This window comes from Osmerus eperlanus, chromosome 12 (assembly GCF_963692335.1).
Source record: "Osmerus eperlanus chromosome 12, fOsmEpe2.1, whole genome shotgun sequence".
Lineage (NCBI taxonomy): Eukaryota > Metazoa > Chordata > Actinopteri > Osmeriformes > Osmeridae > Osmerus > Osmerus eperlanus.
This window is the reverse complement of record NC_085029.1, coordinates 13,209,775-13,235,219: the sequence shown is the minus strand read 5'-3', so window position 1 is coordinate 13,235,219 and position 25,445 is coordinate 13,209,775. Positions and strand designations below refer to the sequence as shown.

The following is a 25,445-nucleotide window of genomic DNA, read 5'->3' as shown; positions in this document are numbered from 1 at the left end:
CTTTTGTACTCTGCTTCTCCTTTTAACAGGCCATGTTTCATGTCCTTCCTGTTTGTGTTTGGAGCCTTGTCACACACAGGCTTCATGAGAGAGTTTGAAAATGGGTTGCCATTCATGACCTGTGGTCTTAGAACATTTTAGGCAATTATTATTGATGTGATGCAAACATCCACATGACGTTCCCAGACTGTCTTTTCCCAGGAAGTGGACGGCCAACTTCCTGCTCCTCCGACTCCTCTTCAAAGCCTCCCAGATGCCCAGCAGGACAGGACCTCAGGCAATAATAACTTCCCGGCACTATCAGTGAGGGAGGTGAGGGGCAGGGTTAAAAGCCTCCTGGAGCACTGTGTTGCACGCGGCATATCACTGTTCATATCACTGTTCATATCACTGTTCATATCACTGTTCATATCACTGTTCATATCACTGTTCATATCACTGTTCATATCACTGTTCACCCAGACCTGTACTGCTAGTTGTACTGCTGCTGTACTGCTAGTTTATGTTAGTACTGCTAGTTTATGTAACCTTAGTATAGATAGTCCACATATTTAAATTTTAGGTATATGTTTATTGTATGCACCTTCCTGCCAAAGCAAATTCCTTGTCTGTGCAAACTTTCATGGCGAATAAATCCCATTCTGATTCTGATTCTGATTCTGACCTGCGCTGAGCTCACGTTCACATGGCTACGGGCTGCGGTGGAAAAGACATTTGAAATGACTTACTTTGAAAAATACTAACATTACATCATCATCCCTTCTCACAGGGCAAGTGAGAGGGTGGGGGTGTGTGTGTGAGCAGACTCGCAGCCGGTAGCACACATATCATGAGTGTAGTTTGCAACTGCAGTACTGTGTTTATTCAGAGAGCACTCTTGTTCTCTGAAACTGTCTGACCCTTTTTCATTCACGTCTCTCTCTACCTGGCCAATTTTCTGATGGACATTATAATGGAAGGCACGCATTGGGACACCTGTCTTGCAAATCCATTTGAACTGTTCGCATTTATGTAAAACCTAAATCCATGCTACTTTATCCAAGGTACGGAAAAAGGTCTGTCTGGGGGTGATTGACTAATACCCAATGGGCTGGGGACATACACACAAACACACACACACACTCATATAGAGACACACACACACACACACACACATACACACATACACACATAGCCAGTCACCCGGCCAGCCAGAAAATGCAAAGTGTGCAACGTGCAGCCTCCAGCCTCCCCTGAGGCCTGAGTGATCTCCTGTTGGAGGTTAACAAGAGAACAAGCAGACGCTCCACATCTACACTTCATTACCTGCTCCCATGCTCTCTCCCTCCCACACTCCTCCTCTCCATCCTCTGGCACTACCTCGCCCTACCGCACCCCTCCCTCCCTCATCCCTGTTTGTCTTCCCAGAGCTAAATGGAACAAACACCCTTGTGTTTTCCTCCCAGTTGTTCTGGTGAGCAGTTCAGAGATATAGTCCTGTAGTGGAAAGACATGAAATGGAAGTCTGCACGATAAAGAACACATTGGCAGTGTGGACATTTTTCCTTTATGCATATTGTTCTGTTTTGATCCCCCAGGAAGGTGTATATAACTCCCAGTCAATGCATGTACAGAAGTTGGATCAACATAAGCATATGCTCTACTCATGACCAATCATCTTTCTGGATCCAGCCAAGAACCCACCATGGTAACACTTTGATTTCAGATCCACATGCATGATGCAATATACAGCATTATACATGTACTCGTAATGAATTACAATACAGCAATAATGCAGTATAAGCATACTTAGATCCTCGTAAAGACTCATGAAGACCTGTGATGTTGTATGCCAATGCTCATTATGCATTATATTTATATTTTTTGTGACCTATAATGTACAGAAATACAGTGTATTATACAGCATTATGCAGATCACACAGCGTTATAATGATCAACTCTGTGATTCATTTAAAAGGTGGTGTCAGTGAGTAACAAATCACTACGGTTACCCCAACAACTTTCAGCATTAGGAGAGAGGACATTTTCCTCATGCAGATAAAAGCAAGTGTACAAAGAACCGTATACAATTTCCAGCAAGGTCAAACCCCAACAAGTCAGTGTAGGCATTGTACACATCTCTCAACAGACAGAAACGTTTTGCAGTGAAAAAAGGGAGGCCATACATTTTTTCTAGGGTTTGTGTGTGTGTGTGTGTGTGTGTGTGTGTGTGGGTGTACTTCCTCCGCCAGTGACATTCATTTTTACGGTACTTAATTGCAAGGTCATCTCATGCTGGATACAAGCATTACATCATAATCTATGAGAGGTCATCAGGTCTGTTCCTGACAGAGAGAGAGACTGAGAGAGAGAAAGAGAGAGAGAGAGACACGGTAGGTAGACAGGGAGTGATTGTCAGGCGTGATGAATGGTCATCCATCACCTGGGACACCAGTGTTTGGCTAGGCAGTCAGGAGAAAGCCAGTCTGGTCCTCCTACTTAGCTGCCTGATGACTCTGACTAATGACCACTCCTCCCCCTGAGAAGACAAGTGTGCTGGGTCCCGCTGGGTGCTGTGAGACGCCCCATTAAAGTTCATCTCCACCATGGTGCTGATGGACCCATAGTTATGAATTCTCCACTCTCTATAGGTGTGTCTGTTTCTATGACAGCATGCATCAGCGGGTTGGGCTGGAAAAGCACTGACAACACCACACAGCTGCCTCAAAGTATCAGGGGTTCTGTTCTGTCAGTTCAGTATTGTTTATTGGTGACACTATACCAATATTCAGTTCACAACCGTTTATGACTCCAGTGTGATGTAAGCTTTATTATGTTAGCGAAAGAGAATGAGAGAGAGACACACAGATGAATGAGAATGATAGAGAGAGAGAGATAAATGATTATACTCTATCCACTTTTACTAATTAGACGAAGCATACTCTGAACCCCATTGGGCCCCACTAATGACTGATGGTATTCAGTCTTATTACACACACACACACTTCAACCAACTTAAGTTAATCAACAATGCATTGCCATTGGACTAGGGGAAGTAATTACTTAGCACAACTCTAATTTTCTCCAACATACTTTTCAAACTGGAGAATGTAGCTTGGAATCCACACTCCTGGACCTCCAATTCTGCTGCCCCATAAGCAAGACTACACACTACAAATCTATTAGTTGAGATTGAGATTGAACAGGACTGAATACTGATTACAGTAAGATTACTGGGTAGAAAAAAAGGAAAACCAACTGTGAAAAACCATGCATTGTGGTGTGGGGGGTTTGAGCTGTCAGCACCTGCCTGTTCGTCGGTCGGCCAACGCTACATCTATAAAGTTGAACAATGGATTTTGGTGTTTCAAAACCCATTGACACTGTATGACTATGTTTAGCCTGTGTTCTGCTCCTCTCTCTCACCAACCGTCTCTGGAGGAGGGAATCCCTCACTGAATTGCTACTCCCAAGTGGAGAGTGACCTGAACATGTGCTTTTAATTTAATAAAATATTTTGATTATTTAATTTATTTAATTTAGGCCTCCTTGCAATCAACTACAATGAAAGCTCGAGTCGGTGTTGAGTGGTGTTACTGAAATAGACACAATGTTTTTTGGTTTCCAACAGCGTTTATGTCAGTACTGAGATACGTGGATGGTGACATGTTTTGCAGTATATTCACAACCACACATTTACCCTGTGATTTTCATTAGGACCTCGCAGAACAAGGCTATGTTTGCATTTGGACATCCAGGTAAGTTCACTTGCTCCATATGGCTTCATACTCCACCTGGCTAGAACGACAGACCAACGCTATCTAGCTTTGATTCAGACAGAATTAGCAGCTTTCAGAGACAGCAAGAGAATTATAATGTTGAACATTGACTGGAGCTTTTTATCTGAGAGAGAGAGAGAGAGAGAGAGAGATGAGAGAGAGAGAGAGAGAGAGAGAGAGAGAGAGAGAGAGAGAGAGAGAGAGAGAGAGAGAGCGAGAGAGAAGAGAGAGAGAGAGAGAGAGAGAGAGAGAGAGAGAGAGAGAGAGAGAGAGAGAGAGAGAGAGAGAGAGAGAGAGAGAGAGAGAGAGAGAGAGACTGAAAGAAAAGCACTGTGGAATATAGAGTATACAATACATACATGTTCTTCTCTATCTCCCTCCCTCTTTCTCTTGATAAAAAAATCCACACCATGTCAGTAATAATTTAATCAGGTAGTTGGATTGCAGAGAAAAGGCCTAAGGACAAGGTCAGGTGTAGAGTGGTGATGTCATCAAACTAAATATCACCACTAAATATCACCATTTCCTTTTCATCATCCCCCGTTCTCCCAGACTCACTTCTTTCTCTTCACCAGGCATTGATCTATTTGTCTCCCTCTTCTCTCAGTCCTCCTACAATCACCCCATTCCCAGAGGTCAGCATGCTCATTTTACTCTGTCAGTCATAGGCAGAGTAGACACCAGTGGGAAGTGACTTGTTTTATGCCATCTTATACAGCTATCCTGCACCATTGTGTTTGTTAATGTCTGAGAAAATGGCATCTGGAATTGTATTGTGAAAAGAAAATGAGTGACGGTATTCAAACCAACCCTTTTTTAATGAAAATGCAAATAAAATTCTAGAAGATCATATGATAAAACGTTTTAGATCATATTTAAAACATTTTTTGCTCCAGAAATGAACAATGAAGTTTCTTGAACTTGGAATAAAAATAGAGCTGCTTTATTCACTAATGTCTTGATTCACTGTCTTCTCTGACATTAAAACCTTATACTACCGTAGTTCTAGGTTCCAATCAGACGCCACATCATGACAAACTAGGTATGGCAGTTTAGTAGGAGGGGCAGAGCAATCGTTGGTGGTAATCCACGGGCTCATCTTCCGATTGATGGCGTAGATCGATCAATACACTGGCCCTTTCGTCTTTCTCTCCCGCTCTGACATATTGATTGATCTACTCCACCATATCTCATTTGAGCACAGAGGTAATGAATGGGCGTGTGCACCAGGAGCTTTGATCTTCAGCTATGCACTGAGGCTTCTGGGTAATTACTACACCTTAGTCACACCCCCCTGGGCGGTACCTTAGAAATGATCAATGATCACACCACAACAACTTCCCGTAACCGTGTCAACAAAACTCTAGCTGCACGCTTGGTTAATTATGCATAAAACAGCTGATTAGACAATGAATGTGTAAGAAGATTTGCATTTCTGACATCTGAAATGCACACAAAGCCTGTAGACTCACAGAGTGATGAACAAGGTTAAACTACATGACAGTGTAATACTGTACATATAATATTGCCTCACACACAAAGCAGGTTAGTTTGACTTTGCATGTGCACAACACCAGGGTATCTGCTGTGGAAGATGAATTGGCCTGATCAGGTAATCTTAGAGGGAAACCCCCTCTACCAGCTCAATGAGCCTGCCCTGCTGAAACCATCAATCAGGGGTTTCTCCCATGATAAATCTCCACCCTCCATGTTTAAATGGAATCTATTAACCATAGAGCATTGACTTCCTGAATCAAGTAACCAATCCAACCAATTTAAATTGCATGTGGTGAAGAGGTTTGTTTTGTTAATAATATAGAGAGGTTGAAATGCATAATTTAAAAATGAATATAGTGAGTGATGATTTGTATATTCGGGCTACATGTTTTCTGTTAGGAAATATATATTGTGGTGTTCCACACAAAAACTGCCAGAGGTATTTTTCTCAAATGATGATGACGTATCCGCATTAACGAATGTCAAATATGAAATTATTCATGACCTGTGGCAGCACTGGTTAGCTCTTATAGCTTTATTGTGACTATTAATTGGCTGATGAGGTGAAAAAGTAATTTCACTTCACTGCCTGAGCTAAGTATTCCAGTGGATTGGCTGCTTCAATTTACATGTCGCCTCTGGGCCCTACATAGGAACATAGCCTGGTGCTATTTTTATGCTTCCTGGAGGTAAACCTCTTTAACGTTTTACTGCATTTTAAACTCGATGAAAATCGCTTATTGTTCCATAGAATTTGCATATGAAGTCAAATAAAGTAGCATATACTATATTACTCAGGGAGATGCTAAGAAACATTTGCAACAGCCTGTTTTATATAGTGTTTTCGTAGGACACATAGTAAAGTCCTGCAAAATGTAATGAAGATAATACAGTCTGAACAGAACAGCACACAGCCCTATGCAGTCTAAGAACATGTGATTAACAGTCACATTACCGTAAAACCATGCTATGCTTTGAACCCCAGCAATCACCTGAGACCATCGACATCAACTGCGTGCTGAACCAGTTAACTAAACCAGCCACACAGAACCATCACATCCCTGTGTACCATTAACAGTGGAGTCATTCCAACCTCTCTCCCTCCCTCTCTCCTTCCTATGACTGCTAAAGAGATGCAGGGGGGGGCTCCATCCTTCCCTTCTTCTCATGGCCCCTTTCCTCCCTCCCAATCATAACACATCCCTCTCTTCTCCCTGTGATATCCTCACACCCAGTCAGGAGTTCCTGTGTGGCAGATGCAGGGGACCTCTCCATCCCGCCCGGTGCCCAGCAGAACGCCAGCCTGCCCGGAGTCACTGCACAGCTTCTATAAAGAGGTGCTAAATGAATCCGCCTCGCTGACACCTCAATGAGATTCCCATTGCGGTTCCAGATTGTGCCGTAAAAAGGGTGTCCGGAACGTGCTGTTTCCCTGCTTCTGGACACCTCAGTGGAGAGAGTAGGAGGAAGGTGTAGAAGGGTGAAGTGATGGTGGGAGGGGAAGGAGAAGAGGGGAATAACTGTTACTTATCTTTAAAATATATCTTTGAAAGAAAAGAAAAGGAGTAAGGTAAACTGACCTTATTACCGTAAAAATGCACTTGGTGTTCAATGCATTTTATCTTTAACTGACTCTATTTCAATATTCCAATAGGAATGATCATGTAATTATTTTCAAGTTGAAAGTTTTTTTATAAACAAGTTCCTTTTTTCTTCAAAGGAACTCTATCTCCCTTCATGCTCATCTTCTCTTTGGCTCCTCTTACCCTTGTGCCGAAGCACTTACACAATGTTATTCTCCTCAAAAAGCTTTAAATGGTACACAGTATGTTCTGTTTTATGTTTGTATGAACAGGATATATATACAATCTTTTTTTACAGCATGATTTATATGTCAGGATCCTTCATTTTTCTGTGAACTATCCATTTAGTTGGTCAGTGGCTAAATGCTTGATGAATGATGGGGGTTGTGATATGGAGATTTACATTACATTTACATTTAGTCATTTAGCAGACGCTCTTATCCAGAGCGACTTATAGTAAGTACAGGGACATTCCCCCCGAGGCAAGTAGGGTGAAGTGCCTTGCCCAAGGACACAACGTCATTTGGCACGGCCGGGAATCGAACCAACAACCTTCTGATTAATAGCCCGACTCCCTAACCGCTCAGCCATCTGACCCCCGATTTACCTTCCAATGTTTTTAAAAGCTAGTGTTAAAAGCTAGAGCAGCGAGAAAGAAAGAGATATACTGAACGAGAGAGGGGAAGTGATGATAATTCCTCACCTACAGCCTAAGCAGCCAGACTTGTAGAACGAGACAAAGGGACGGAGTGAGTTAAGTGAAGCATAAAGAAGATGAGACACAAGTTTAATGCTTTGTCAGGATTCTGAACATCTCCCGAGTAATTAACCTAGTGGTTGTTTATTCCGTGGTATGATATTCAGTGTAATCATCAGACCTGACCTGGTAAAACCTTCCAGATGAGGCCAAGGTAGGCCAGCCAGCCAGCCCATGCCAGTCCAAGGCAGACATAACTTGTGTAATTGGCAGCTTGAAACTCTATACTCTTTTTTTTTTTCACCAACGATCTTCTCTGTTGTAATTAACTGGTTATTGATATCTTCCGTGAACTCTCTTCACCGCTCTGCTGAAACTACTGTCAATTGACGTGTTCAAGAATAACTAACGCTCCACAACCCACCCGAGATTACGATAATTTGAATGTCCTAAATGGTAACATATCCATCTCTTAGTCAAACAGTTATCCTTAACAATGGTAATTCCTCTCCCCCCTCCCCCCCCTTCGCAAAGATTAATATAGAGGTTTTATTGCAGTCATATTGTGTGAAATGAGGGAGATGGGGTTTGGCTTGATACACAGTCCTCAGTAGACTTTAGTCAAACGACCGTTCTTAAATATCTTAATTGCGGGCTTTCTAATTTTAAAAGTCATTTTCATTTGAAGGTTGACCCTGCATGCTGCGAGGGCAGGCAGCTGACGCAGGGGTGATTGTGCTATTTGCGTTAGATTAGCGGTGTGGCCGGGTCATTGATAAAGCCTTAATAGGGAACAGTCACAGGTTAAGGTGCGCGGTTCCAGGCAAGGCCCCAATCATGGTTTCATTTCATTAAGACCTGGCTTTAAGTGATTCACTGGCTGAGTCTGTTCGTTCTTAGTCATAGGGCTGGCTTTCAAAGGAAAAGGACTAATTAACGAGGATAATGACAATTTTACTGTGGCAGAAAAGAAAAGAGTGGGTTCAGGGCTCCTTGAGGAGGGACAATACGCTAATTGACTTGTGTTGGATCAAAAGTGATTATGCCGGAGAAATTGTCTTCAAAAAAGCTTTTTTAATTAGTGTTGAGCTGTTAGGTTGTCAGACTTGTATGGGGATTGATTTATAAAGGTGCATTGAACTGTACATCTATTGTTGTTTTGCTGTCAGTAGAAATAGACGACAAATACTTGCAATGTAGAGATTTACCATTTATTTTTCTGACAACTTTTTACTTTCACTTGTATATCTTCTTTCACTTACGTATATATTCACCTGTCATTGTATATATAGCGGGACAAGATGCCCCTTAACTCTCAGCGTGAGAAATGGTTGAAATGCATGAAAAATAAAAGGTGTTGCGTTGCGTGAGAGCATGAGAAATGGCTGAGACTTAAGAGCCCTATGGCAACTTTTTACTTGCATAAGTAGGCTATATGTCAGAGACCATATTTCTTTGCTTTACAGTTTTTCTCAATTGCTAAAACACTAAAACCCATTGGCTGAAAAAGGTTCTCAGTTGCCTGAACTCATGTAGCTAATTGTGCCTGTCTGTTGTCAATACCTAAACCATTTCACATGGTAAAACACAATTTGCAGATCTCACTTAGACTTTTCAGCAAAACTCTAAACACATTCTCATTTTTAAAACACATTCTGCACTCTAATGCACATGTCATCCATACTGGTAAACACAAATGGCAACAATCAAATACAAATAGAGAAAACATGTCATTGACTAAGCTGTCGGAGAAATAAACACAACCACTCAAAATAGATTTCACTTGTTTCAAATGATGTGACACAACCAATATAAGCAAGTTCAGAGAGCAAACAGGTTGTTGAAGGTGGGAAAATATAGCTTGTCATATCGACAAAGTGCTCTGGCCTGACCCAGCCCAAAGACAAGAAGAAGCACATTGATCACATGTTTACTCCTTTGATTTTTGTCCCTTTTAGTATTGTATATTGTAGAACAGTGCATTGTAGGCTGTATACTGTACAATGAACAAATTGTATGGCCCTGAACATTGTGCTTTCCATTTGTTACAGTAACAGTACTGACTGCTCAATAGATTTTGACTGGTTGCAGGTTCATATCAACAAAGAACAAGAGTGAGTTGTGAGTAGTGAGATGCAGGGTACAGTACTGTATAGGGGTACCAGGAGGAGAAAGAACAAAAAATATAGTTCTCCCTGAGAACTATATGTTTTGAACAATGTGTTTTCTATTTTTTTGGTTTATTGTTTACTGACTGCTTGATAGTGTATATAATTTTGATCACTTTGTTTATGATTTGAGAGAAGTGTTTGATTTTGAGCACAGGTAAATCTGTTTTGAGGCGAAAGTTTCATTTTGCAAGAGGATTCAGAGGTTTTGTAAATAGTGCATGAAGATGAGGTTTTGTGTTTACAGTTTTGAGAAAATGGGTGACTGTTTCAAGAAATGTGTTTTAAAAATTGTGAAAAAGAGAGAGAAGCACACAAGGACTGGTCTTGTCTTCAACAGTATACCTATAGGTGCTACAGTGAATGATAATTAATGGAACATTTTCCTGGGATAGCTCTGCAGCCGTGCATCCTGGGAAGGCTGCGAGGAGCTCCATTTATCATTGTAGACAGGTCCATTTATTTCGGAAGCAAGAGAGGAGGTCCTGTCTCTCACTGTGACACTATCAGAGGAGGGGGCAGACACAAGCAGGGGGGTCATGGCTGGGGGGCAGAGGTTAAAACCTGAGGTCTCTCTCAGGTGGGTTCAGATATTAACCTCTGTGGCCTGATACATGTGCACACTGCCTGTCATGGGTTGGTGGCAGAAGACAACGTATAAGAAGAACCAGGGAATATGCAGGAGTTTGCCTTGGCTTCTCTATCAGGCAAGTGCAGCTGTTCGCCTCCCATCACAGGTTTGATAAGAACAAGTACACACTTGAGGGAGGAGAGCAAGGACACACTTCAGGGAACAGACGGGAGCCCACCTGAGATAGAAAGGTTAGGTATTAAGGGCATGGCAGACAGTGTAAGCAGAATGATTGTTCTCAGGCCTGTGCATGTGGACCGAAGCACAGTACAGTACACAGCAGCTTTTGATGGAAAACCTAAGCCTACGAGCCACACAGTTGAAGCTAAAGAAGAACAGTCCATCTTATTGTGAACCTTCAGGGCCACCATCCATCACCTACTACTAGACTAACCTACATCACATTAAAATCATCCATAAAAAAAACATTATACAGTATATATAAATGGAAAAAAGCTATTCCCACAAGGTTAGAGGCAATGGGAACTTGCGGGGTTAGGATACACCCTTTAGGCATAACAAGTTAATGATATGCATGGTTACAACAGACTTCTGGTGGGCCCCATCAGCTAGCCTGCTGTGTACATAGACGAGGTCCTGTAGTCAGGCAAATGAAATTCAGAATAAATGTGGCATGCAAATCAAGCCAAAGCTAGCTAGAGAGAAAGAGGGAAAGGGAGACAGCATTTCCACAGACCAATCTGCATAGAGAATACGTGAGAAAAATGATCATTGTGTGGAGCGAGAGCTTACTTGACATCCTTAACTTAATATTCATCCTTGTGCAGGGCGCAATATTTTAATAAACCTCCCATTGAATTCAGTGTAAGATTTATGAGCCGTTCTCCTCTCCTATACATTGTACAGCACTGGTGTTGATAGCGAACAAAGGATATACTATATGTCACAGTTAGACAGTTTGACCATTCATAATCTACTCTCTATCACACATCACCTTGTTTCAAGAAACACATTTATAAACAAATACGTATTTTTTGTTTTTAGGGTACATTTTCTGTCTTCTATAACTTCCTTTTAGGCTATTGAAACAATCAAATCTGAACTTCTCAGGCACCCAAATCCCCCCCCCCCACCCAGCTTCTCCTCCATCCTCCATCTTCCATCGCAGCAAATATTGATCCACCAAATGAGTTCTCAAGGTCAGCTCTCTGGCTGGAGTTCTCTGTCAGAGATAAGACAGCTGAGTCTGAGCCACTGTTGCTGCATCTTCACAGACCGATGATGGCGGCAGACAAAACTCACATTTTGACAGGGGTGTTCACCTAGAAAATACCAACCCTACCCCTAATAGATAGTCAACCTTAACCCAGTGACAACCCTAGCCTCAACACCAACTCAAGCCCCAACTGTACATATAACATTAACCTAACAAAAGGTATCAACAAAAATACAAACTTTAGTTATAAAAAAAGAAAAGAAAAAATACAGGACAAATAACCTACATAAACATGTTGTTTAACAGTATATCGCCCCAGCTTGTTGCTGTAAAAGATTCAGTGATGAGGGTGGTTTTTTCCCCTCTGTTGATATACAACACTCTGAGCCTCTAACCCCGAGCCCTGATCTCTGATGTGCAGTTGCTTCACCCTCTGTCTGACCCCTTCTAGTCCTGTTTGCTGTACACACAGTGATGAGGTCCCTCTAGATTTCTGCTATCGATCTAAGACCATGGGTTTACCACACACAATATTCAAACGTAAACGTATATTCAAACGTGTTGTGTGTTAATCTTTACATGCAACCTCATGCATCGCACTTCACTATGCACTAATGAGTATGCCATGAGGTAACCTAACATTTAAGTCAGACGATTATATTACACGAGCCAGCTAGGCCTCACAATAGGTGTCATAAAAACAATTGAAAGCACAGCAACAGTGACCATTACAGAACGACTCAAACATTGAATACTGTGCTCATACAACCCTTTCCATGCAGTGCAATGTCACGATCGACAGAGAAGAGACGTTTACAGGCGTACATCCAAGAGAATTGTTCCCCATTTTTTCACTGTCCATTTACTATGCTCCAGGTCTAGACTTGCCGTGTCAGTAATGAAATCTCTTTTTACCTCAGCCTTGTTTAATGATTAGATTAGATCTTCTGCAGCAAATTGGTTTACATGAAATCACTCTCTACTCTGTTTGTATTCTATTGTATTCCACAGGCCTGTGTGACTCATTAGGACTGTAAGCCAATGACTCTGAAGTACCCTGACACATATTTATCCAGATGTGTCATCCTGCATCAGCATTCAGATCACTCTGTCTCTCCTAAAGGCTCAGCCAGACAGAGATGTCCCACACTGAGGCTTACTGCACAAAGACACTAAGGAGATCGGACTGCGCCTGGAAACTGAATGGAGATTCTACAGAGATCGTACTAGTACGCGTACCACAGCTCTCTCAGACCTGTAACTACACAGTAACCTAAATCTTCACAATAATGTGTTTATCATTTTCCAGTCACAAATTGGCCGATATTTTTCACTGGTTTTAAAGTGACAGAGACTAAGAGCTGATATATGGTAGAGAGAGAGCAGAGAGATGATAGAAGACAGAGGAGCAGAGAGAAAATCGAGAGAGTAGACATATACATAAAGAGAGAGCAGAGAGAGGACAGACAGCAGTAAACCTTGGCCCTCTGATCCCAATTACTCGTCGGAAAAAAAACACAGCACACAGCATTAGGTCTACATGAAATTCAGGGCTTCCAATGGAAATAAGTCTTTCATTGAATTACTATGAATCGGCCCTCTGTAAATTCATAGCTGGACCACCAATCACAGTGCTGCATAGCATTTTCCTCCCATGCAGACAAATTCTGATAGGGTGACATTTAACTCTTCACATTCCAACACAAACTCAATAGGCAGGATTTAAGGGTTTGTTTCAGAAACATTGTCTTTAGATTTAACTTTAAAATAAAATGAGAACAGATTACTTTTAAAATATATATTTCGAATATATTAGGCCCTCTCTGAGGGCCTAGAGGGCCCTGACAGTTCCCCATAGAGAGAGCAGAGAGAGAGAGAGTAGAGAGAGAGTAGATAGAGAGTAGATAGATAATAGAGAAAGAGTAGAGAGTGGGTAGAGAGAGAGTAGAGAGAGAGTAGAGAGTGGGGAGAGGAGCAGAGAGTGCGCAAAGAGAGGACAGAGAGAGAGAGCAGAGAAAGAGGAGCGAGATAGAGTAGAAGACAGCAAAAACATAGCACAGAGTGAGGGCAGAAAGAGGGCACAGTAAGAGAAAAGTAATAGGAGAAAGATAGAGTAGAGGAGGTTTGAAGTCAGAATGGGGCCCCAACACTCAGTGTGTCAACCAAGACAACACAGAGGAGTGTCAGCTGGCACCAGTATCAAAGACACAGATGACGTCTCAGCGCTAAGAAGCTTATCTTAGAGAGGCGAGCAGGAATACAACACACATCACGTCCCGTTGAGACAGCCTGTTGCTCTGCACAAGCTGTTGCCGGGCGACCAGAGGTTCTAGAACGCCTGACTGACAGTTCTCTGTCGGTGTCGGGGCGCAGCGTTCGAAAGCTGCTATTGTGATATTGCAATCTGCATTGAGTTATCTTAATCACATACATTCACTGGCTGTCTGTCGTATCGCCGTGGGTGACACGGATGTCATTCTGTCTTTGGTGGCATGAGAGTTCTTGTCATCTTTTGTCAAAGCAGCTGAGCTCTGTCAGGTCAGCCATGATTGGTGGAGTGGGGAGGATTGGGGGCTCACAGGTGCACGCCAACTGAAGAACCGTGTTGAGAATCTGTCTGAGGTCGCTGCTCCTCCAATGATTGTTCACCAGCAGAGCACATCGGTGTCTCCGCCGGAGGTGTAAAGAGGGCTTGAGAGCAGAGGGGATTTGTCAGTTGTAGGACGTGGGACTGTAATGGTTGCAGTTTGTGTTTTATGTGCATGAGTTTTGTGTGTGTGTGTGTGTAAGTGCACATATGATTTGTTTTTGGGAGCCTCCTTTAGAGTCATACACTTTGTTACTTACCCCCGGAGAGAGCAGAATGTCTTTGAACGCTTCTCGTTTTGGATTCTTGTCCCCCATTGGCTGGGTCTAATGGCTCCCCTGTCAGCTGACGAGGACGCAGACAGGATGAAGCCATATCATGTAATGGTCCATAGCAGTTCCTCCCCACACTTCCAGGGGAGATTCATTTTGCATTTATTCCCCACAGCTGTTTGGTATAAATCTGTAATGAGGTACTTCATCTCATGTAGACTCTGAGGGCACTGCTGGAGGCCGAGGGAGAATCTGTCAAATAAAACTACTAATATGCCCAAATGGGGAGATATTAGGGGTATAACAAGCAAAAAAAGCTATGTGGAATGGTCTTCCTACACAGCTGATACTTTGTCAATTTTTAAGGGTCATGTATTATAGCGGAGTGGTTAAAGCAAGGTCAAAACCCAAAGGTAACTTGTGTGACTCCTCTCCTCTCTATCCTTATCTTTTCTTCTCTTTTCCTCACCTCCTTTTCCTCTCCTCCTCCTTTTCCTCTCATATTTCCCTGCAGGTGTTAGCTGCCGCCAGTCTGTCGATGGGGGAGATGTTTCAACTGAGTTTAAATGCCGAGGACTGCTGACATCCTGCTCTTCTTGGATCTTTCCCTAATTGATACTCCGCCACAGCAACCCAAGGCAGATTCAGAGACACAGAGAGAGGGAAGGAGGGAGGGAGGAGCGACAGACAGAGACAGTGGTTGGGGTGAAGAATTGTCAGTGGCGTTGCCGAGTCACACTTTTACTGAGGTGTACAATAACCTCCATAATCATCACTTCCGACTGAACATCGTACTAAGCCTCTGTGTGTCAGTGACAACCTCTGAGATATCTGCTTTAGATGACATCATCGTCCCTTTATCTAGCGGACATCTGATGTCACAGGACTTCATCAGCATGCACCATGTAACAGCCAATAACAAAAGGCTATTAGCTACAGAAGAAATGGAGGCCATGAAATGACAAATGAAGGGATGAATGAAGGGATCAAACGTTTCAGTTTTACTGGTCTTACCTTTTCACACCAGTCTGGAGGGTAGGAGCCCTTACAATGCACACAGCTTTGGAGGTTGTTTTGAGCCATCCCCTCATCATACAGTAGCCTAGTCTAAAACTTAATGTAGTCCTTGGTGAGCAATGCCCTGTTCAGTTGTAGATGTTAGTAATGGCACACTTTGTCAGTCACACAGACCTGATGTATGGGAAAAATGTTTTGAGACCTTGAGCAGGAAAAAAACATCCACAATCTGTAAACCATATTTCTTTATTAAAGATTAAGAAACTCCAAGCAGCATATTCATAAATAAAATAAGATTCTCCCTTAGATGTACTGTTACAGACTATATGCTATGATAGCTTTTTAATATCTTCTTTATCTCACTGAGTAGGGGCCTTCATTAAGAAAAAGAGATATACATGGAGTTGGTGGAACGTCATAGCACAATAACAAAGGAACTTCCTGTTCATTATTCAAACAGAGCCACAGGGATGCCACACTCAACCAATCAAAGCCTTGGGGTAACTGCTGCTGGCCAATTGTAGCCACAGGTTGCAGAACACAGTGTAGTAATGATATCACTTTGGTTCACATTAGTAACTACTGGTACGTGTACAAAATATACAGGTTTACAACCTCTCTCCTGTGTTGTGTGTGAAGAAAGAGAGGGGTGGCATACAGAATGATTCTCACTCTCCCTCTGAGGTATGGTAGATATGTTCAATCCTATCACATCACGGTCTTCTATATCTCTGTCTTTTGGCCAAAGACCTGACAGGAATACTGCCATCATTTTCAAGAGATAAGGACCATAATATACACCAAGACCCTTTAACAATAATATAATGTATATGATTTGTCACCGAATTCCACAGGTAGTTTTGGGTGACACCATAACATTGTGCATATGATGGGATCAATGACAACACAACAAAATTCCAATTGAGGTTCACTATTTAAAACCCTTTGGATTGGCTGGCTCGAGAGACCAGAAAACAGAGTTTAAAGTTTGCCTTCTGCAGACACAATTGCATTTTGATTGCTGATATGCAGATTTTCTGTGGGAGACACTCTTCTCTCTGTACAAGGTCAGCAGGTCACTTGGTGAACTTCACACAAGGTCCATATATAACTTGGGGCCTCTCTTGCTTGAGTCAGATAGGAGCCAGCAAGTATACAGTAGAATTGCAAGACGTTGATGAGTTCCAATATTGTCAGGTAAAACCTTTCAAGAAAATGAATATGCTGACCACATGATGTGACCAAGAAGGAAATATTCTATAGACACTATCTTTGTATGTGTACTCCACTGTATATATAAGCCGCCCTGTAACCAACCCACTTCATTAATTTGACCACCAAGTGCTAGATGGTGATGGTTTAATGATTTGCGGATGGCTACTAATACATCTGGTCAACCCTTCTCTGACTTCGCTCAATGTTCCACAGTCACCGATTAAAAACATCACAACAATTACACATGAAACTCGGGTAAAGATTTGATCGAACATCTGATCCTTTGTTTGAGATCTTACACTGACTGGCATGAGTAATTTGTGTACATGGGTCATTCTGCAGTGGGATTCACGTTCAAATGAATAGATGTGACCTTGAGTAATCTGTATTAAACAGTACCCTTACGAATGGTAAATGTGATTTACGGTAACAATACAACATCCACTTGATTTTGTCTGTAGTTAAAGTGACTGGATTGCTTAGAGAAAAGACAAACCTGTATATAACTTTTCAGCAATACACCTTTCAGTATAAAAAGGAATACATATCTATATAACATATGTTCTTTTCTTTAGAATGATCTTTACTCTTAACTAGGTGTAAAAATATAATTTAGCTTTCATTTCTGTTTTGAGCACTTCCTACAGCCTATTCCACAAAACAAGAGAACTTAACCTCATAAATTCATGGACACTTTAGGGACTTCTTTCTGAGACCAGGACAGTCATCTTACTGTAGAACATTACAAACACTCCAAGACCAGCATTCCAAGACCAATCTTTCCTTCCTTAACATTTTTCTTTGTAATATCAAGACTTTAATGCTCACTGAATGACAGTCAAATTGGACACAACACCATGTAATGGCCAACTCCCTGCACTGGATACACAGGGTGTCCAGACCACATACACCATTTTTAACAAAGAGAATTAAATCAAACTTCAACTGAAACAATATAATTTCATGAAATGTAGAAACAATGAGACACAATTATCACTTCAGTTTCAGTCTTAACATAATTACATAATGCACCAAGACTCAAAGAAAATGAATGAAGACTTAAAAAAGAGAGAATTATACTGTACATGTCTTTCAAACTAAATGTATCCTTCTATTGGGATTATTTTCCTCCAATGCTGAAGTATAGATATGGTTGTTATAGAGGTGTGTACTGTGACAGTGTTCCACACTATGTCCTTGTGGTGCTGGATGGTCATCTACGATAATGATGAACTGTGGAGGGACATCTTTTATTTCGGCACTTAGAAAACAATCACAATGAATCTGCGTCATTATTCATATTGAACAAAATTTACAAAGCCATTCAAACAGTCGTTTTTTTTATATAACTTTTTATCTTGTTTTGTTTGTTTATTATAACTCAATTTCAAAAATTGAGAATATTCAAAATACACTTTTACCTCACTTCGTTCTCTCAGTATTTACAAATATATACAACAAAAATTAGCAATTTCTCTTGACGACATTGTGGTTTCTGAAGAAGTAATAAAAATTGTATTTTTTTTTTAATACACATTTTTCTCTTTTTTTTCAATTACACTTTTCCCCCCCATCATCCCTTCCTCAAAAACCAAGTGGCAGGGGTGGGGGGGGGGATGGGGGTTCTCATCTCAGCTGAGATGAGGTGACTGACGCCTCCCTTATATGGACGTACTGTGAGTTGGCTCAATGGCTTCTGGTATGGGTCCTGCGGACATCCCCTGGTAGGACATGGGCATGGGCGTCTTGCCGGGGCTCTGCCTGAACAGACCCCCGTTGGGGGCCCTGTGTTTGCACTGAATGGAGGGGATGGTGGAGCTGCTGAGAGGGTGGGGGAGGGGGGTGCTGCCAGGACCCTGGGGGGCTAGTGTCCGACCCAGGCCCCCTGGACCCCCATGATGCCCCCCCTCCCCTGGGAGAAAGGTGGTCACAGACAGGCCCGAGGCCGGGTAGTCCCGCCGAGACTCCAGCTGCTGGCTGGGCTGCATGCTGCCGATGTCCAGCGCAGAGATCTCGATAGACGGGCCGGGGATCTGCTTGTGAGCCATGTCCTCGTCCATAAGACTGTTCATACGCCGGTGCACCTGTTCCAGATTCACCTCCTTGTCCTATAGGGACGAGAGAGAGAGAGGGGGGAGGGAGGGAGGGACACAGAGGCTGAGACTGGCAGTTCACCCGACCAAGGGGGTGGTTCTCAGGCCTTTCAGGCTCCATGCACTTTTGAAGTCTCACTCTTTTTTTTCTTCCTTTTATTTCTTTGAGGTGATCTGGTTTTTGCCAATTAAGTTATTTACCAACCTCGGCATGCTGAATTATCAGCTGTCGTTTTCAAATTCTAAAATATCCAATTAGAATCAAAGGAATAATAACTCGTTTTAGATTACAGACGTATTGCATGTGCACCTTGAAATCAAACTTGGCCTGTGAAGGTTGATAACTTGATGTTTAGTAAAGGGGTGTCGACACCATTACTGGAGCCAAACTAATGCTGTATTCTCCCATGGTGACCATGACAGAACCTAGTGTCAACACCTAACACATTAAAAGATTGCTACAGATGATTGCTAACACTACATTAAATTCAGCAGAGATTAAAGAGATGTTCATAGATAGTAATGGGGAAATGAAAAGCTAAAGAGCGTTAGCTCTAAAAAGCTATGTTTTACCTTGTACAGACAGTGATTAGCTATCAAATAAATAACAAAAGAGTGTCAACACAGAGATATTTGGTATCTTTGGATGACTGTGATCATTTATGACCTTGATTGGCATTTTTCAACTGATATATGTGGAACTTCCATGATAAAATACATGCACTGTCTCCAGCCAAACACAGCACTGGTACATACAGTACATGCTTGTATGTATTTGGCTGTTAGGATGAGGTGAAGAGTTTAAGACACCACACATATATGCTACCTGATGCTTCATTATGCATTATACACATTATAATACATTTCCCTTGACTCTAGTTTGGCTCCAGCATTGGTTACTTTTCAATGAATGGGTACAATCAAATTAGTCAAAGCACTGAATGTCATCAACATGATTTCAATAACTATGCACAGTACAAACACCACACACATTTTGCAATATTTGGATGTCACTTGATGGAACACAGAACCAAACAATGAAAAGACAACATTTTGGAAACGGGTTAAAATAATTGGAAATTTGTTTATAGTAAAAGATGGTTACTGGTTTAATTCGATGTAAAATGTAAAAATAAGCTTTAAATTAAGTATTCTACAAGGAAAATCAATAACTTTCCTTCATCCAGTTTCCTGTTTCTGATATAAAGGCAGTTATGGGACTTTCAACATGGCAGCATGTCAGTAATTGCGACTCTCAGGTAACTATCCCACATCTGGCTTCAGCTACAAGGCACTGTTTTATGAATTCAGTACCAATTTCAATGTATCACATACCAAGATTATAGCATAGTTATGAACTATGCTGGCTCCACTGAATGATGGATTTGCGTGTTAGGTGACAGCATGCCACTTCACTAAAACACGTCACACAATAGGTCTTTGATACTCTATTATTTAAATACACTTCATCTATATTGTTAGATCACTGTCAAGGACCTATGTACACACAACTTCTTATTCCCTTTGAGCTTTGAGGAATGTTATGAATATGCGTTGAGACGTGGTTTTTATGTAGTATTTATCAATAGAGGAATTCATCTGATATGAATTAATCCACTACAGTATCAATACAAATTATCCAAGATAATTAAACCATCTCAAGGCAAGCTATTGTTTTAGCAGACGGGCACCTCATTAAAATATGTTTTTAATCTCCTGCCATTGGCAGCAAGCCTAAACAAATAACTGTCTCAAATCAAAGTCTGGCAGAGTTTTTTAATATAGAGTGTTGATTTAAATGGACAGCAAAAAAAGAAGAAATAACCCTACTCCATCTGTAACATTATAGCCTTAGCGGTTTAGAAAACAGCTCCTGAACTTCCTATAAATCCAGGATAAATCCACTCTCCACCCATCCTTTCAGTCTGACATTTGAATAGTCTTCACAAAGCTTGCTTTGGCCTTGTTACACCTAAGATTATCAGGCGTGAAGGTCCTGTAAAATGCCTGATATAGCAGAAATAAACTGAAACGTCCTACAACCCGCCTGCATAATGCATAACATGCTTTGATGTGAATGTTACAAGTAGTTCCGGCAACTTCGTATAATGAAAAAATGATCATAAAAGAAGGCACTACGGATGCCTTCCTACGCTGATTAGACTCACTGATTCATAGGGAGTGCTACTTTGTGTCCTGTAACCTCCCTACCTGTACAATGCTGCATTATGAACATGAGACAAGACCATCATGCATCTAGACACTAGAAAACAACTCAGTTACACAACAAAGGGAGGAGAAAAATAATAGAAAACTAAGAGTGTTGTCTAAGGATGGGAGATGGGAGGTTAGTATAGATTTAACATGCCCCCCCCTCCAAAGCCAGTTCTCTTATACAGCATCCAGGGCAGTGACCAATCACCATTCAATTCCAACTTCATACATACCAATCGCGAGAACTGAATTAAGATTCAAGTCGTGTATTGAAAAACCCTGGTGGGCAAAAAACATCTACAGTCAATTTTCAATACATGAGGTGAATTTTAATTATTTTAGTATTGATCGAATAATAGTAAATACAAAGTAATATTACTTTTTGAATGTGAATGGACCCTGACTCTGTCAGCAGCACAGATCAGATCTTGTACAGGAGTTCTAGTCTGACCTGTGTCAATAGCCTCTGCTTCATCCCAGTCTCTCTCTCTCTCTGTCCAAATGTCTCTCCTCCCTTCCGATGAAGCACTTGTTATGTCATTATATGTCAATGGACCAGACCCCCTTGCCAGTCTGTAATCCTTAGTAACCTGCACGAGATCATAAACAATCAAGAGTAAAATTAAAGAAAAGATAGAGAGAGAAAGTAAAAATAGAGAAGAAAGGGATGTCTACATTGACATATAATTTGCAATAAGATGTCAAACAGTGATATAACTAGGGAGTATGGACTGGGTGTTTTTGCTGTTGTTCTGGACAGATCTTATTGCCATGGTGACAGACCCAAGTATTTTTGTCTGCTCACACTTTAGTTTAGGGATCCATGTCAAGCCTACTTCCTGTTCCTGATCATATGACTTGACCGGGCAGTATCTCTTGGTCTGTTGTGTGGCTTGTATCTGGTACAGGTTCATCACCCGATTAACTTTCAGTTAAATCCAACCAGTTAATGGGAGACATTTGTGAAACCCAACCCATCTAGGATCAGTATCTACGATGAGAGGAACATCCTGCTACTTTTAAGAATTGCCTGGTGTAGGAGGGACTCTCAGGCTTATAGAAACCACAACAAGTTCTAATGACAGACTGACAGAATCAATCTGGCAGGCACTTAATGCATGTTTTTTAAAGTATGTTTTCAGTTTCAACTTTTGAAATGGTCACTGTCTATTCTGTTGCTGTCTTTGCATACAGAATATTTTACTGCTTCCACAGTTCTAGTAATAGGTGTTTAGTCAGCTGTAGGTGTTTAGTATACTGTTTATCTGTGTTTAGTTGGCTTTGTAATATAATTAAAAACTCACGGAGGGATATATGGTTGCACTAAACACAACACTTAAAAGGTCACAGAGCTGCCGGTATTTGCGTGAATCCACCAATATCTTTAGAGTTTATTTAACCATGTGAGTGTAAGATCAATAGAAAACCTACAGTACAGTGGGGCTTGCTAACAACAAAAAACTTGGGGAAGCGGTTTGCAATTCAGAGGGTTGCAAAAAAGGGTTGGATAATGTAACAGAAATATCAATGAATATCAAAAAAGACCCATAATCCATCAGAGGTATATTAGTAGTCTGGGTGTGGGGATACGGTATGCAATACAAAACAGATGGATCAGGTTTAGGTGGGTTGAGAGGGAGCTGGTGGTAAGGAATGGTGGGGGTGGTGTGGGGGGGAGGGGGGGGGGGGACCAAATTTGATTTCAAATAGACCATGGCTCACATCCGTCTTCCGTGTAGCTACAGCTGAGTGTACTGGAGATGTATCCATACTCCTCAGTGTACTCAGACTAGTACACTTCAGCTGAGTACGTGGGGGCCATAATCAATAAACCCCTGAGTGTACTCCAGATAAGCGTACTCCACTGAGTATACTGATGCTGCCATCAACAGCTTTGTGTGTTCTGCAGCTGTATCTCCACTCCTAAGTATGCTACAGCTGTGTACACTGGAGTTACATATGTACTGTGAAATAGACCTTAGTGTACCAGATTGTTTTCTAAACGTTGTGTTTTGACACTTTCATCTACCCTCTGGAGGAATACTGGAGCTGTGTCCCCTCTCCCGAGTGGACTCAAGCTGCAGGCCCACTCCTGAGTAGACTTGGCTGGGCGTACTAGAGGTGCGGTCTAGCTACAGCTGGGTGTACTGGAGTTCGACTAGATCAGGGTTTGCGTCTGCGGCTGGATCCTTAAAGTAGAGTGTGGCAGTGTCCTCCCCCCGCGGCCCCGGCCTCCGTGCCCTGTGCTCGGTCACCTCTTTGGGCTGCTCTTGCCGGCAGCGGTTGCTGTTCCACCAGGCCTCCAAGCCGGCCACCAGGCAGGCCAGCAGCAGCCCCGCGGCCAGGACGCAGAAGACCCCCGCGAAGCTGTGCAGCTTGAGGGAGCGTCCGTCTGGCTGGGCACTGGAGTGGCTGTTGAGGTCGCAGCGGCCCGTGCGAGGCCACCACTTCTGTTTAAGGATGTCCAGGTCACCCTTCTCTTGCAGCTCTAGGATCCTGCATCGGGAGAGATGTTTGTTAGAATGCTTACGGCGGTGTAAAGGTTATATTTGGAGGTTGAGTGGCTTGGTGAACCATGCTTACAACAACAAGTTTTAGGTTTGATACCTGCAAGGGACAAGTAACCTGTAAGGGGTGGTCTTCTTTGGAATAAAAGGTCTAGTAAAACATACTGTAATGCTGTTATTTTTTCCTTCCAGGCCTCTCTACCTCTGTTAAAGAGGAACAGCTTTATAGTTTTTTTCTCCCTCCTGCTTACTTTAGAAGACCAACGTCCTGGGAATGTTTATCAAAATGCCACATTAAAGATTAAAGTGCCGTTCTGTCTAAACAGAATATAATCCTAGTTAAAGGATTGTCTTATGTGACCGTACACAGACACAAACAAATCCTCAGAACAGAAGGAAAGATCAAATGAAATGTAAAATCTGTGCGGAGGCCATTATCAACACATAGTCAAACAAGCCAGAAGTAACAGCATCTATCTCCCGGACAAAGAGTTAAGTTATGGACAAAAAGAAAGTCGGGAGAGGAGTACAAAAACAGGGTTGAAGGAAACAGGCGATGGTTATTGAACTCCTAGGAAAGAGATGGGGATAGAAGATGAGAGGACGAGAAAGGAGGGGGGTGATGATGAGAGTGGCATGGATCTGTCCTTCTAGATGAGATGAAATTTGCTGAAGTTATTATTCCATCTGGAGCTCCCTCCCAGCTATCCTCGTGACCCTGCCAGTCCCACAGGTCTGCTGCAGGACCAGACAACACGGACAGGATGTGATCTCACTCCGATGGACTGTTACACTCCATGGACTGTTACACTCCATGGACTGTTACACTCCACTCCATGGACTGTTACACACTCCATGGACTGTTACACTCCATGGACTGTTACACACATCCAACAGAGGCGCTAGGATCAACTCTAGGTGTTATATGGAACAGACAACAGACAAACGCTACTTCAAAGTTTTAAATAAAGCAACCTTGTGAAATTGGGATGTAAGGGTCATTATGATTCTTAAAGTTTATGCTGTGATTCACGAGATGGATCAATTTAAGATGTGTGGGAATGATTTGAAGACAGAAGACAAAAGTCTACATTTTGGGGAGAAAAACCTTGGTTTCCATAATAAGACACTTTTAATTGGCTGTATGCAATTATGAAGAGATTTAGACAATCTGGCTCCATACGTTTAGCTTCGCAATGGGATCAATTTGAATTGAAGGAGAATAAAACAAGAACAACAGACTGCGGCTAATAGTTCAAGACTGGCAGATGAACTTCATCTGAAAAGTTGGCCAAATGTTAGGTTTCTGTCTTTAATAATCTTTATCATTTAGAACATGGCCTGATTCTCAATATGCTTGTTTATTGCCACATTAACAGGATCCACATGGTGAATAATTCCTCTTCAGTGCTTAACAAGAGTGTGTCTAATGAACGCTTGATACAATGATTGTTTGAATCTACTTAGATGTTGCGGTTTCGTTGATTACAACCTCTTGTTGATATTGCAAAACCACAAGAATTATTATTTGCTAGTAGAGCTTTACTAATGAACTTTGATGAGAATTTTAAGACGCTTGCCTTTTCATAATCAAAGATTCTTCTTTTCATTCACAGAATGTGATTATGTAACATAATATTAAGAATGGCACAAAACACAAAACTGTTTAAATAAGCCGTACTCTTCATCAAGTCTAGACCTAAAGACTTTATAATAATAATAACTACAGCCGATTCAACTATTTATTTTGGATGTTGTGTATTTTTGTGCATGTACAATGCAGATTGAGTTGCTGATGGACCGTTTGTCCCTCAAAGACTTGAGATGGCTGAGCACGAGCACTGAATGACCTCTTAGTCAATTACAGAAGACAGAACCCCTCAGGCCTCGTCAAACACCAGAGATTATGTTTATGGCTTTTATGAAGCAGAAAAAGCAATTAGGAGGCAAAGGAGGTGTGCGGGTAAACCATATGCACTTAGAATATTTTCTCAAGGTGATGGAGGGGAAGGAAACAGGAGAGAGAGAG

The 25,445-nt window shown here is 41.8% G+C and overlaps 1 protein-coding gene across 2 annotated transcripts in view; it reads right to left on the bottom strand.

Moving 5' to 3' along the window:
• Positions 1-15,615: 15,615 nt before the first annotated feature.
• Positions 15,616-25,445, bottom strand: part of grid1b (glutamate receptor, ionotropic, delta 1b) — a 183,246-nt gene continuing 173,416 nt past the window's right edge. Inside the window, exons 15-17 of one of the 2 annotated variants that reach the window (XM_062474151.1) lie at positions 23,165-23,405; positions 21,361-21,499; positions 15,616-18,710 (exon numbers count right to left, since the gene is read on the bottom strand). In XM_062474151.1, coding sequence (XP_062330135.1) covers positions 18,289-18,710; positions 21,361-21,499; positions 23,165-23,405 — 802 coding nt within the window. In that variant the 3' untranslated portion in view covers positions 15,616-18,288. The remainder of the gene's footprint in view (positions 18,711-21,360; positions 21,500-23,164; positions 23,406-25,445) is intronic. The other variant, XM_062474152.1, reaches the window with a different exon arrangement.